Source organism: Polyodon spathula, chromosome 1 (assembly GCF_017654505.1).
Source record: "Polyodon spathula isolate WHYD16114869_AA chromosome 1, ASM1765450v1, whole genome shotgun sequence".
In the NCBI taxonomy this organism is placed as follows: Eukaryota; Metazoa; Chordata; class Actinopteri; order Acipenseriformes; family Polyodontidae; genus Polyodon; species Polyodon spathula.
Genome location: NC_054534.1, coordinates 39,563,359 through 39,579,725, shown reverse-complemented (window position 1 = coordinate 39,579,725; position 16,367 = coordinate 39,563,359). Strand labels below are relative to the sequence as shown.

Below are 16,367 nucleotides of genomic sequence, written 5' to 3'. Positions count from 1 at the left end.
AAGATGTGTTTTCATGTGACATGTAAGGTTCAACTTACACTGTTTAAGTGTTTTCTAATTTCTGTGTTATGCATTAGTAAAAGAAATATAACTATGCAATTTTTCCACATAAAATGTAATGTATACCACATTTAGTTACCTGTCTGAAAAAGGAACTATTACAGTTATAAGTTACTCAAAAATGTAATCAGATTTCAGTAATGCCTTATTCCCCTACACTGCATATACTGTACTCTTCAGAATCTAGTACACATATAATTTTCACACAGGGATATTTAGATAAACTATTATTCAATTGTATTGGGTACATCTCACTACTAGAACATCCAAAATACTGCAATACTTATTAGCACTGTGCAGCTTTACTGGAAAATGTAAGAATCTGGAGTAAATAGAATCAATTCTCCTTAAATTGCCCGAATTCCAGTCAGCAGTGTAACAATAGGAATTATTGTAATTCAATAACTATAATACCTGGACTCGTTTTGAAAACCAATCCTAATGCATACATCACATTGATCAACATTTATAAATCAAACCCTCTAATTATCAAAAGGATCTGCACGAATTTTACTAAATGGAAGTATTTGCATATTTAACACTACTGTTAGAACATCTGACGGAATTGTTTATTATTGTTTATTTTATAATTATTAAAAAAAATAAAATAATAATAATAATAATAATAATAAAAAAAAAAAAAAAAAAAAAAACCCACCAATAATACAATTTGCTGTAAATGCTAGTTGACAATTTTGTTGAATAGCAACGATAAAGGCACAATGCAACCAAATTCAGACGTGAATCTCGATTTACACAGCCAAGATTTTACCAGTACATTCGTATGATCAATTATAAATGCCATGCTAAACAAACAGAACCCAAGCACAATAATAAAAAAACATCCCCATATCGGATTGGCTGCCCGGGTGCCACAGGAAGCAAGGTCTTAGCTCGGGTGCCCTGTGATTGGTTCAGCCTGCCTTTGTGTGCAAGGCAGCTGCAAGATCTGCTCCACATTTGAATGTATAAGGGATTGGAAGGGACCATTTCCATGGGCCATCTGTTACACAGACTGCAGCGCTGACAAAGGTTCCCAGGATGGTTTTAGTGCATGTTGGATATCTGGTTCTTCCTGTTTTTGGCTCTGTAAGAAACAGAGGTATTGTTTATACTTTTTATAAATTTAACATTTCTATATATGCATTTTGTCTTGCTTTGTTATTTTGAAGGGGTTACAGTAAAGTCGTAGTAGTATAATGTAGCCTAAATTCTCCGAGGTTAGGCTAGTGTATATTAACATAGAAACGCCTAACGTTCAGTTTATTGCTAAATTGTTATAAATCGAATCACTAAAAACAGCGTGTATAAAGGCTATTGATATTTTCCTTGTTCGTTGTGGTGTTATATTCCATAGACGTTTCGTTTAGCAGTGACAGACAATGCTGTTGGATTATTTATTATACCCTTCGACTCTGTAGTGGCAAGTAGACTAGATGTTTGTTTTTTTCGCTTGATGATTCAGATACTATTACAACTTGTATTTGGTTTAATTTGTTTACAGTATGCTGTTAATCCAATAATGCATTGGTGGTTGTTTAAAAACGAAAACAAAATCTATCTGCAGATGCCCCCTTATGTTCTGTGGTCGTTTCACAAAAAAAAAAAAAAAAAAAAAAAAAAAAGGTCTTTGTGTGTTTGATGTTCAGCGAGAAAGGACGTAGTTTAGCATCGAGCACGCAAAATGCAGAAATCAATGCATTATTGTTATTATTATTAGTCTTATTATTAAGCGATGTTACGTAATTGCAGTTACGATGGTAAATGCCCAGGGTTTTTATTTTTAGATCGTGTCAATTAACAGACTAGCCTTCTTAATATGCAGTAAATGTGCTGATTATGTAATAATAATGTCGTGCTTTATTTAAACATTCAGCACCAATGATTTAATTGTGTTTGTTTTTATTTCTTTGTTTTTCTTATTTCATAGTATCGGGGCTGGCTTTACATTTTGCATTTATCAGATCTTTGTTTTTCCCCCTTCATTGTGTAGCTAATGGTCATCTGCTGCTGTGTGGTGTGGCCTCTGCCTGTACTCTGCATTTAGCTGTATTGTGACTCCCTTCTTCCTCATTTCCTCTTTCCATCCGAAGACGACATTGGCATTAAAAACGAAAACTCACTCATAAATCCTTCTGTTAAACAGTGACTAAAAATAACACCTTCTATCTATAGAAAACCTTTACTGTGTCTTTTTTCTGTCGAATTATTGTATAGTAAATAACCCATTGTAGAATTACTGTAGATATTAAACCAAATGTCATTGTGTATCTCCCATCCAGTCTTGGTATTTGACTACATTACGCTGTAAATTCCTGTCAATTGGATGCATTCTGCATTGAACCGATTATACCAAAGCAAATATAAACCAGATTCTTGAAGTAACTTATGTGGTCTAAATAAAGTCTAAATATATATATATAAATATATATATATAATATATATATATAATATCTATGATATCATATATATATATATATATATATACTTCCACGTAAGGTGCATTTAACTACAAACTACAAATATGGCCAAAAGTTTTGCATCATCCAGAATTTTTGAATTGAGAGATTACAATATATATATTTATAAAAATAAAACAATTTAAAGGCAATAATAGTAGTATATTTCACGATAGATTTCGAAATGTCACATTTTTAAATTATCAGTTCTTTGCTAAGTATATGGAAAACTATGGTATGTTAATTTAACATTATTCAGTAGGTTTTATTCAACTTTATGTAGCCAAATTAGTTAATTCTAAAGATTGATACAAAACGTTTGACCATAGTATATATCAGGATGCAGATAAATACCCAGTTTATAATTACTGGGCATTGCACAAACATTATTCCATGTTGTATTGAAGTAATAAGACAATCAGACATTAACAGTTTATTTGTTTTTATTAACAGTTTATTTAAGCTTTTTTAAATGTATTGTTTAATTGCAATGGTATACTGCACCTGTCATTAACAGTAATTGTTTATTTAGTTTTTGGGGGTTTTAATTTGCAAATTATTTGATGACTTTTCAATGAAGAAAACTTAAAAACAAAATGGATTTATAGATTTCGAAATTTAAAATTTTAATTGTAAAACATATTTAGAAATTGTTAATGGTTAACGGATTGTCATTTTGTTTTTTGTTTTGGCATGCTTACAATGCCATTACCAACACACTGCAAAATGCTATCCATTTCACAGGGGTGATTGTATCCTGCACTGCTCTAGAAATCCTCTTTCTTAGATTCAATAATGTCTTTGAAATTCTTTGGTTGTGGTTCTTTACCTTTTGTTCTTGTATTAGAATTTAATGCATGGTCTTGTTTTTACATTGAATAGTTGATTCCAATGTAATCTTTCTGTAGAAAACATGTACCCTGCTGTACTGTAATGTGCTGTAGCATATACACATCTGATCATTGGATGCTGCTTTTTGTTTTGTTAACCCTGTACTGAGCATGGTGGGCCTTGCCTTTATTGTCTGCATGGAATTATTATTATTATTATTATTATTATTATTATTACACAGTTCCACATATACTAATATCGTTCAATAAAGAATATAGTATTTTTCTAACCTTCAGTGTGCTTCTTGCTGATTTCCATTTATTGTCTTACCCTGCGGTGATAATAGATTATATCCTTGCTTTTGTCCCCATCACAAGACCCGAGTCAGTTTATATTTGCATCTCTGTATTTTTATTGTAGGAAGCTCTGACATTTAAAATCTAAGTAAATGGGGGTTGTCATGACAGACATGCTTAATTGACAGTTGTTTCCTAAACGACCCAAGTGTGTATTTTTGTGGATGCTGTACATTATAATAATAACTTGTGCTTTTCAGAGAGAGACTATTCAAATCTGACTTTTTTTTTTTTTTAAAGCCTTCCAAAACCATTAAATGAATTCTAAATCGAGTTTATGCTAATTGTTTATACTTTTCTAAAGTCAGTTAGATTTTGGGTTTAGATTAGGTTAAGGTTTAATTATTATAACCTTTTTTATACTATGTTAGGTGTAAAGAATATCACCAATTGAGTCATTGTTGTAAGGACTTTCCTTTAATGACATTGATCTGTCAATTACCCTTTGTTACCAATATATAGAAGGCTTGTGTGCCAGATAACAATATTAAGTTAAATGTGATCAGTACCTAAAAAAAAAAAAAAAAAAAAAAAAAAAACTTGGTAATTGTAATCCAGAGGTGCTTAAACATATTTTTGTATCCGCAAACATGTCAATCTCCCAGAAAGCATTGAATTGAAACTATTTAAAGTCCTGATCACATTTACCATATGATAACATTATTATTATTATTATTATTATTATTATTATTATTATTATTATTATTATTATTGCATTACTAAATGAATTGCAGTGACTGAAATACAGTAGATGTTGTTATAAACTACACTTGTCTCTTGTTGACATACACATTAATATTATAGATACAATGTATATGTTTAAACTGGCATACTTTTGTGTTAATTGTCTGTTACAGAGCTGTTTCAAAGTACAAGATTGTTGATAAATTGTTACAGAGTATTATGTCTTAGTTGCTACAGAGTATGATGTTCTTATTCATAAAGGGGACAAGACAGTACAATGCATTTCTTAGAGTCCTGTGCATGTCAGATACCATTTTTATGCACAGAAAATCCACAGTAATTTGCAGAGCTTTCATTAGAAAGACCCACTGGTTTCCCTGTAATGCAGTTTGATATAGTAAGAATGGGGTTATCAGTCCCGTAGAGATCTACCTAGTTTATTATTTAATAAATAAACACGTCTGTATATGGATGTTATGATAAAACAAGCACATGTTTTTTTTTTTTTCAGGCCTTAAGTGAACAATAGACACAATGTCTCTCAGACACCCTCACTCATTATGTCCTTTTTTATTACCTTGGTAACAGGGGCATTTTTCAGTACTACACAAGACACAGTCTGGGTTTAGTAAATAAAATATTTGAGTTGATTAGAAACCATAAGACTACAAAATGTTACGAAGGACAATGAAAACTATAATTAGCAAAGACCATATCCCATTTCCTTATGTGTCTTAAGATGCCTGAAATGTAAGCAAAATTATCATTTATAAACAAGGCACATACTTCTCATTCCATATGCTTTTTCCTTAAAGACTACTTAAAATGTATGAGGTCATGCATTCTGTTTAGGCGAGTACAATCTAAACCTTACATTACCACCTGTCAGGGACTTTACACCTAACAAAAAGAGGGACGCTTGAAACAGAACACCAGGGGTTTAGCAAGGTTGGCTGGGTCTTCCTATGTGGTTATAATTAGTTTTTAAAATAGCTAGAGCAGTTTGGGAGTCAAGTTATTAGAATATACAACTATTTACTGGATATTCTGTGTAAAATATACAGTATATAAATCTGACAAGCAAACTCCCAATTATATTTGTAACTAGAAATGAGACTTTCAAGATATTTTCTTTTTTAGGATTCATTTTTGTCTCCTGACTATATCTTCCGTCCTCTACCATGTTAGTACGTTGTAGTGCACAAAGGGTCGGTGGGGTTTGGTTTGGTGTTCTGTGCTCTGCAATGAGCTGCTTCTTCCTTATAAACTGGATTTGATCATCCTTAGTGACTAGTTTGGCCAATATGTGATATTATATTGCTTGTCTTATTCAGGAATCTGGGCTATGAAAAATAAATTGATAAATTGCTTTGAAAATATGAGATTCCTCATTATGGACCCTATTCATAAAAGTACTTGCCGACTGCCGTAATAAAATGAATTTTGTTTAAAACTAATGAAAGTCATCCATATTGCCATTCATAAAATGATCTGAGAATACGGCCGACTGTCGCAAAGCACTTTATGAATGGGTATACAGTCGTTCAAGAATGAAAATCCGCCCCTTTTTGATGACATCATCAGCATTATTAATGTTCCCTGGTTGCCGTTGGTAGCTGTTGCAAAAAGAAAAACAGAATCCACTGACAGTACTACCGAAACCCGAGTCTGCAGCTGCCTGTCACGGGCAGTTGATTCCGATGCACCTATCACGTCTGCCAGAAATTAAGGAGAGGCATTTTTTAAATAAATACTTTGAATTTTTGTTTTATTTGGCAATGCTGGTAATCACATTTCCATACAGAAACACATAAGATTTCCATTCTTAACTGCAGGACCAAAATAAAAAACTAAACAAAAAGCACTGTAGGAGGACAGTTAAATAACACTGTAATTTTAGTAATAATAATAATAATAATAATAATAATAATAATAATAATAATAATTTTGAAAACTTTAAATGTAAATCTTACACATTCTCTATTATTATTATTATTATTATTATTATTATTATTATTATTATTATTATTAATAAACCACACTTAAAGCAGGGAATCAATCAGGGTCGAGTTTATGAATCAATGAAAGTTTCACACCGTATTGCACACTGTAGATTAAATGGATTGTTTTGTGGTGTGTGAAAAAAAAAAAAAAAAAAACACTGATTGAGCCTCGCAATACCAAGCAAGCCCAAATTTAAAACTACAGATTTTTTTTTTTTTCAAAATTAGCTGTGTTAACAGAGCAAGTGTAGTAATAAAACAGGTCTTTAAAAAAATGGTCTGTCGAGGCTGTCGTTAGTTTAGACTTGACTGTAGAAAGCGTTCAATAACTCCTAGTTATCAACAGCATTTTGCTGTCGTTCACACTTATGAATAGCAGTTTGACAGTCAGGACCGATGAACTTTATGCTAATGAGGTAACCGTTAACCTTTCTCTCAATTCGTTAAAAACATGCCTTCAAAGACGAAAATCGTATCGTATCAAAGACGCATCTGAATTATCTCTTATGAATAGCAACTGCCTTTAAATAGGCGGCTATTGACGAAATCCGATCATGTAGTCCTGTTTTCTCATTTCGGCAGACGTTAACCCTTTATGAATAGACCCGTATGATTCACCATACAGTACACCATGGCTTTGCAAAACCTTTCTAAAGAGCTGGAGCAATAACAACTGAGGTATCTCCATGCTACTTAACAGGCCTTAATGGTAGCGTAACAAAATAACTGTAATAAGCCCGTAATAAGGAATTCTGCATAGGATGAATAAAAGTCGGAAAACAAATAATTAAACCCTGTAGCCCATTTAGGGGGGATTTTAAAGAAGTGTATTGATTTTATTGCTCATGGGTACAGTACAGCCTAAGAATGTCGCTATAGATTAAAGGATGAGGATATCTGATAATTCTCATTGAGAAAGACAAGACTTCAAGGTTATTTTGTAATAGAAAATATTGAGTCCAAATGTTGAGACTGGTGGATAATGAATACAAATCAGGAAACAGCAAATAAGGAATTCCTACAGAACTGTATCCCACAAATGAGACAAGATATTGAATGAACTAATGACCAGCTATTGAGCCAATGTGCTTGCATGCTAGACCTGACAAAAGGGGATTCCTAGGTGACATCCACAGCTTTATAAATCACACCTGTTCTGTATCAGAGGCCTGTCTTGTAGCTACCAGGTCTATATTACAGATTCATACAATACAAATGTTGCAGTTATTGTCGTCTGTGCCGTGCACAACATCTTTCTCTGCATCAAGATTCCTTTGATATTTATGGATTCTGACTCATACGGTAGATCAACTGTGGGATAAATCAGAAAAAAAATACTTCTGTGTGAGTTGGGTCAAATCATAGAACTGTTCAGCTGAACATCTCATACTAGTGCTGTATCCACGTAAACGCTCCCGGTAACGATCACAGTGCAGCTGGTTTGTTTACTATGATAGAGGTTGAACTGTCTGCTCTCCCTATTCTCGATAACCACTAACTACCGTTTACTTAAGATTTTTAAATTGAATTTTTTATGAAATTTTTGTTTTTTTAATGATAATATACGTAGGTCAGTGGTTGAAAGGGATATCTATTTGCACGTGAGAATATATACACCTTTCTCTTTGGAGGTTTACAAGGGGGTGGGTCATCTTCACTTCCTCAATTGATCCTTCTTCTAATTAATTGTAATTTAAACTAAATGTAGTTGGTTCACTGGGCTGGGCATGTTAAAGTTTTCTCTTGTTTATCCACGTCAATTACAGAAGGCTTCACTGTAATCATATTACAGTGGTACCATATTATTTCAATTTGGTGCTGCCCTCGTATTAAAGACTCCCTCGTATTGACGCCACAGTCATATATCAGCTTTATAATAGAGGCCTCCCTCGAATAAACGCTGCTATCAGTAAAGAAACATTAAGGTATTTTTTTCTCCCCCTACTAAAAAAAAAACACACAGTAAACAAATAAACGCGCAACACTGACTATGTACATGTAACGCCCCTGAAGAGACGGGAGCCTCAATCTAGCATGTAAATTACAAACTAATGTACACACACATAGTAAGCACATTTTATTTTCTGTTAGTACAGTTCTGAAAGAAAATGTAAGATAAACTACGTACAGAACAGCAGTCACTCTGAAGTTCTTATAGGTGGTTTTGTTATTTTGTTTTTAGTTCGATTGTAAATCCTGTACTCAATCCCGTACAAATAAAAACAATGTGCTTCCTATCTATGAGAAGATTTAGTTTGGGTTTCTCGTGCAGAGAAATTACAAACAAGCAAGTTACAGTAAGAAAAAAAAAAAAAAAGAGTAGAATATATTGTAGTTTTTACAGAAATCACCAAACTGATACTTTGAGGTCATTGTTGGTGCAGAAAAACATCTACGTCACACTCTTGGATTTAACTGCCACACCAGCATTGCCCTGCCCCTTAACAACCAATACACACTCCTGATTCGCTGGTACAGTACACCCTTTTGAAATAACCCGCCAAATTGAAATAATACGGTACCTTAAAAAGTGAGAGCCCTTTGAAGATCTTAAAGTTGGAGGGAAATGTAAGTAATACTGTAGCTAAACTCTCCTGCTTTGGTCAAACTTTGGATCCAGGACAGTTATAACTGTGCATGAGTAGAGATGAGCAAGGCCAGTATCACTCCACATTTAGTCAGTATGAAACTCCTGTTAAGCCTATGTGTATAGTACATTTAAGTAATGCATAACCGGACATACTGGACACCCATCCACTCATACAATACCTTTCATGAGCAAGCATGCTGAACATAAAGTGGGTCCATCCTGACCCCCATCTTTCTGGACTAATGGTATTGCTGTGGCATGTTTCAAGGCAATAACGGAACTGTCAGTATAACCAGTGAACAGAGTCTGAATGCATTATTTAAAAGAGGGAGTTCTGTTATTACCAAGAAACATGCCATAGTGATATCCTTATGCAAGTTTTCCGATTCATGCATTTATCTCGTCCGTGCTCACCTCACTCTGCCTAAACTGCCCCATTAGGGGGTGTCTTGGGTTGTAGACAGTATCTCTCTAAAATGTATATTATAACATATCAGAGACACCCTTTGTAAGCTCAGTTGTACTCCCATTTGGTCACTTAATGTTATTTTGTAACATGCTGCTTTAGGCTATGTGTTTGTGTGAGGCTTAAACACATTAAAACAACCTGAACGGTTGACATTTGGGGTAATAAACAGTAATGTCTAATCTGTATAGAGGCCTGTTGTGATTTTTTTTTTGGCCTTGCTTTCCAGACCATATCATAGCAAAGTCCACTCAGAAGTTCATAAGAAGTGTCATTCCACCCAATAGTATTTCAGCTGGCTGGTTGCGCACCACTGACAGATGAGGTCAGGGAGAAGTAATGGTGTGTGAGGAATTCTGTGATGGGAAGAAAGGGGGAAGGGGGCTTGTACACCATCTCCTGCTCATTTATTTTCCTTCAGTTACAGGTGAATACTGTTAGCTAATTATTTTTTACCCAGTGTCAGATGAGTCTTTATCCAGGAAATGAGGAAAACAATGAATTAGATTCCCACAACCAGAATTCTGTACTTAGCTTGATAGGGGATGAATAAACTGAGTGAAGTATTGTCCCTCTTTTACCAATTTAGTTTATTTGGTACATGCAAGTTAGCTACCCATTACAAAAAAGCTGATGTGCCTCTGAGAAGATGACCCATATATCACTGAGAGTCTTCTGAAGGATGATCATTATTGCATAAGGAACGTGGCTTTAGGAAACAGTTACAACACCGTAGCTTATGTGTGGTTAATCACCAGGTCATCTTTAGTAAGTCACTCTTAAATATGCCACAGATTGTAAGATGATAAGATGTCTGAAACCTCACTTGCCTGGCTCCTGGCTAAATCCCTAAATACTGGAGAGAACACAGAAAAAAAGATGCAGATGACATTGAACTCTAAAATAATAATAATAATAATAATAATAATAATAATAATAATAATAATAATAATAATAATAATAATAGGGTACCATTGGTTTACTAGGACTTTAGTATAAAATACAGCCAATATAAAGCCTTCCTTATCATAGAAATGAATGTAACTCATTAAATATTTAGAATGAAACTCTACCAGGGAGAGAGACGCATTACATTTGCATCTGATAAATCCATTATTAACAGAGCAGAGCACAGCAGCTTCATTTTGTGAACCACTATTTTTTCTGCTTTATTGCTTTTGACTGGAATATTAACATTGTATATTTATCAGCCTTGTAGTCGAGTCCTCAAACTCGAGTCCGTGTCCTGGTCCCGAGTGTCCGAGTCCAAGTCACTATCATTCGAGACCAAGTCAGAAGTCACAAGTCCTTGACTTTGAGTCTCGAGTCCTTGAAACAAACTCAAATCAATTTTCATTAAACTAGTGGTAGTAGTGGAGGAACAGTCTGATATCCTCCAGGAAAAATGCACAAATAATGTGGTACGCATACCAGAACTTGACCTGTATAATGTCAGAAAGTGGTTTCCTTCCTGCTTTCTTAGAGGAAGTTGTTTAGGCCTGCGCGAGCAAGCGCAGTGCGTGGAGTACCACTTAACGCCTGAAAATAACACTACACCGGTAAGATATTAAAGTTACTTTCACCTCTGACTATAGCATCTACTTTGACTTCAGGTAAAATCTGCCAATCTGATTTAGACATTGCTGGAACTGTGTGTGTGTGTGTGTGTGTGTGTGTGTGTGTGTGTGTGTGTATATATATATATATAGTGTTCCTAAATAGTAAATTTGCACTTTTATTGAGTCCGTAATACAATTATGCATTTACAAGATTGTGCTTCAGTTCATTTGATTTCAGATAATGTATTTTTTATCTTTTCTTTATACAAAATCATGCTATAGTTATATATTTCCCCTTGGTGTAGGTTCATAATGGAATACAAAAATGAAGTCACACAGACAGAGTTGATGCAGCACAGTGTATTGTTAATGTGTTTTCCCAGCATCCATAAATTATTTTCATTTTGGGAAATCAGTCCTTCTGTCTTATCAGTCTGATATACCTGTTTGACGGTAGGCAATTTTCTATTTTAGACTTTAGTGGCTAGTTTTACACTGAATTTGCCAGGTGAATTCATTGACGTTGCTTTCAAACAGTGATGGTGTGTGCTAGGAACGAGTGAAGATTAGAAGCAAAACACAGAATATTTAATCACACTTTCTGTTATGAAAAAAGAAGCTTTAAAAGTATGATTAGAACTCATGATTACTCTTTTTTTCATTCATTTGTGTTTTCAGTAAACTCAAAATTATTAAGGTGACCAACGTTCTATTGTTTTCAGTACAAACAAATAAATTATATTCCAGAAATTCAGGGAGCTCAGCAAAATCAAATTCGTATTTTTCAAGAATGTAGTTTTAGAAATTTCCACAGTGCTTAAAAACTTAGAACACGGTTTAAAGTAATAAAGAGAAAGGCCTCTTAAAAGACAAATAATTATTTGCTTGTTTACCATGCTGACATTATTAGTAGTAACTGTAATGCTACTTGTGTAATAGAAAATAAAAAAGGACTTGTCGTTAATATCTCTGAGTCACACAAGGTTGAGTCTGAGTCTCAGGTTCAAGTCCTACAATTGTGACATTTATTGAAGAAAAGTATTATGACTTAGGTAATAATAAAGGCTTCTCCATTGATTTTCCTCATGGCTGTTTAAATCTTCCTATTTCAAGTAAATTATATACAGGATTAGGAGTGGAATATCACCAATGCTGTGTCTTAACAGGAAACGCATATCGTATCTGTTTTAAAATCATGTCCATGATGGCTAACACTGATTCTGTTCTTGTTGCTCTGATTATTATTTACAAGTAAGTAGTAGTCTACCCCTGCTTTTATTACTGGCCTCTTAATGGTCCTGTTGTCAGATAACAAGCGACAGGACAAGCTGTTTGTAAATAATAGCTGTATTTGGCCTGGGATGAGTCAATGGTCAGCTTAGATATTTCTTCCCAAATGACACAAGAGACCACTTTGAATAGCTTCAAGCCCTGGCCTTTTTTTGATTAGACAGATTAAGACAGGGCTTGGGTGCTTACCACACTAAGCACAGGCACTGAATACAAAATCCCCACACTTTCTGAAAAACATCTGATGTGACAAACAAAATAAAACTATTCTTATAGCCACTCAAGAGGCTGTTCAATGGGGGGTATAAACTGTGTACAGCTTTGCTTCTTAAAGAGCTCAATATGGCTAATAACAAGGGCCCTGCATTTTTGACGACTTGTTTTTTTAACCTGCAATTTAGTCCTAAACCTCCAGATCTCCATATAGCCACTCCAGCTAAACTGATCAAAAAAATACTGTATTCCTTCGAATTTAAGATGCCCTTGAATTTAAGACTAATGACGCTTCCTTGATTCCTGTATGCCATGGATGATTTGAGATCGGGCAATAGTGTTTTGGGTTGTCTTTTCTCAGTAGTCAGTCACGTTGCTGTTTGTGTGTTCGGGTAGTCACATCTTATTTTTTTGCTGATTTTAATACATGCATCACTACTGTACTCGATTTTAAGACGAAGGCTATTTTTGTTAAGCAAAAAACAGTTCAAAAAGTGCATCTTTAATTTGAAGGAATACAGTAATTCAGTAATCAACCCATAAAATTCTGGCTAATTAGAAAGCACCCCATAATTACGAGGGACAGTTATTGCCACGCTAGAAATGGATGTGTTTAAAGACAAAGCTTACCTCGAGTCATGCTGTTTTAAAACAAATAGATGCACCAACAAACTCAAAAAGTATTTCTTTGAGAGATTGCATGCAGCAATATCCACCTGGTGTGCTGCACACTGATGGGTATAACTTATTTTGAAAGCCGTAATGTTAGAATTCATCAAACGTATAATAAAGTTGTAGAATTAATAAATACATACCGAGCACTGGGAAAGAGTTCAACAGCACAGATGGCAGAATAAACAAACAGTGTGTTGTTAAAGCATTCCTCTACGTTTTTGAAAAAATGACGAGTTACTATAACCCTGATCAATGCAGAACAAAACCGTGTTTTATTCAACCAGCTCACAAGTTTCTGAAGGCAGTAAGGATTTTCGACCCACAATAAGTTTGTAGTTTGGATAAAGAACCCCTCCCATTAGATTCTATTCCAGAGTTTGATGCTTACTGTAAATCAGACATGGAGGGATATCAACTAGTTGCAAAAGAAAACAGTATTGGAATTTTGTTTGACCGGATTCCGGAGAAATGCAGAATCATTTCCCAATTTAGCAAGAAAGGCTAAAAGATAATTGTCAGTTGTTACCAATTCGATCCTGAAAAAAGTGTTTCTTCATATTGACAGATTTTCACAGAGCAATGTCCAAACATGATAGAAGACCGTTGTATTGTTATTTTCAGGTACACAGTACAAAGTGGTACTCAGCACACTGCACTTGCTTGCACATGCCTTCACAACTTCCATTAAGAAAGCAGGGAAGTGCCCATTCAAATCTGGTACATTATGCTGTTTTCGGTCTGTTGCATCTTTTTAAATTGAATTAATCATATTTTACAGTCTTTTACATCGTTTTTCATATAATGTATCATATTTTTCCACCATTAAGAAAATAGAATACCAATGTTTATCATATGCAGTACATTGGGTCTTGTACATTTTTTTTTACTTCTGCAACTTTGCAGTGGACTTCTCATTTCATCTTGTTCGTCGTGAATTTTTTTTGTTTGTTTTTTACTTTTAGATAAATTGATTGTCTGTTTCGAGTTTGAGTTTTCAAAAAAAAAGTATAATTAATGGTAAATGTACCTCTGTTTGACAATTGGAAAACACCCATCAGATTGCAATTCATTTCAAACACTACACCTCGTTAACCAACAAACAATGCTTAAGTTTAATAGCAAAATGTAATGCACAAGAACTGAGAATACATTTTTTTTTGTCTTTTATGAAAACATAAGTGACACTTATGGGCTTCTTATGAACAGCTTTATTTACATTATATTCAAAGAACAAAACAAAAACACTAAAAACAAAACAAAGAAAAAATAAATAAACACACCTTACATATGTTACAGAATCTATCAAATGCTCAGATTCCAATAAATAGTTATAGTATCTATACTGTTCAGGGATCAGTGCCAGAAACTGGAACTCTATTAAAAAAACAAAGTATATATTTCTGCCTAGTGAGATCCAGATATCAAGAAAATGTAATTCATTTTTTTTTACAAAATGATTTGTGTAAAAGTGCACTGGTAAATTAAAACCTATAAAATAATGAAATAATATTTTTTTAATCCTTTTCAAATCTTGTTGTACATATTCACAGGGATGTAACAGTTAAATAAATGTCAGTAGCCATCTACAGCATTCTGTTTATTAATTTGATAATAAATACTTTGCAGCAATGGGATGAGCAAATGAAATGGTTAAAGTAACGTAATGTGATGAGTCTTTAATCATTGCTCATCATGTGGCTTGCTATGGAGGCTATTTTGGGGATGTAGGACATTTAAGGACATTTTGGGGCTGTAGGACTAAATTACAGGTTAAAAAATCAAGTCGTGAAAATGTAGAGCCCTACTTATAACATCTCTGTTACTTTTACACATCACCCATAGAAATGTACAACGTGCCCATGTATCTAGCCATTAGTATGTTAGAATACGCTGTATCTATCAACGTATTGCTAGATTAGATAACAACTCAGAGCAGGTACAAAGTAGTTGCTTGCTGTCACTTCAATGAAAAAGCAGCTGTTGACAAGAAAAGTGAGGGATGATTAAATTTCATAGTGTGACTCAATTCTTTTTTTTGTTGTGGGTAGGCTATAGGCTAGATATATTTCATTATTATTAATTAGTGATTTAGCAGATGCTTTTATCCAAAATGACTTGCTGAGACTAGGGGGTGAACCATGCATCAGCAGCTGCTGCAGAGTCGCTTACAATAGGACCGGTTTAAGTCTCATCCGAATAATAGGTAGTTGGAAGTAAGAGGTGAGGCAGATAAATGTAATGTGTGATTTTGATTTAAAAAAAAATAATGTTTGCAAAAAAATGACCTTACAGGCCCACTGCAGGTTGTAATGTTTTTGTATTTTTTTCTTAATTCACTATTATATCAGGAATGTATGAAGGTACTAATGCATTTAGGGGCAACAGAAAAAGCGAAAACAAACTTTGATCGTTTGTTTTCCTATAATAAGTTTTGTGTGTACTTCATTATAAACTTGGACAAAAGTGATCATGTGACTTGTTGCCAGACAGCACAGTTAGATTTACATTGATTTTAAACAGACAAGACTTACAATTAATGCCAGATTCCAGAACAGACAGGATAGGAGAGGGTATTACACCATTTATTTCAATATGGATTTGGTTGGGACCCCAAAATTATGCTGATACAGAATGCCGGTATGCATGGGCAGGATTAGACAGGTTTTACGATGTAGGGGTGTGTCATTTTAACATGGTATAAAAACTTATGCAAGGGTTGTACAACCTGCATTAGGTAGCCAGGTCCTTTTTTAAAAAACGTTTGCAGTTGCTCTAATAGAGCAGCATTGAAGATTTGTGTACTGGTAACTATAACACAGCACAAAAGTCCCCACATCAGAGAGGCCTCAAAATTCCCCCATGTAAATGGGCGGCATTGTGAATTTTTGTTTTAATACCAACATGTATCCCGCCTTTGCTAAGGAGGCACACAATACATATATTTTATGCCTTGATTCGTAATACTGTACCAAAAGTGAGCAAGGTACATAGTTGTGTTGTGGATCATTTATATTCAATACAACACATTAACCAATGAAGTGCTCTTGGCTTCTGATATTTCTGAAGCAGAAATTAATATGGAGTCTTTTCAAGTGTTCATATAGAACTCACTAGCCCATGTCAATTAAAAAAGCAGGAACAGCTGAAGAGCTCAAATGTTCACTGAGGGCACATCTGTTAA

The 16,367-nt window shown here is 34.2% G+C and overlaps 1 protein-coding gene across 2 annotated transcripts in view; it reads left to right on the top strand.

Annotated features, from left to right (window-relative positions):
* The first annotated feature begins 1,039 nt into the window (after nt 1-1,039).
* LOC121318599 (E3 ubiquitin-protein ligase RNF165-like) overlaps nt 1,040-16,367 on the top strand; it is a 30,906-nt gene continuing 15,578 nt past the window's right edge. For both annotated transcript variants that reach the window (XM_041255466.1, XM_041255457.1), the window contains exon 1: nt 1,040-1,162. In XM_041255466.1, the coding sequence (XP_041111400.1) occupies nt 1,102-1,162 (61 nt within the window). In that variant the 5' untranslated portion in view covers nt 1,040-1,101. The remainder of the gene's footprint in view (nt 1,163-16,367) is intronic.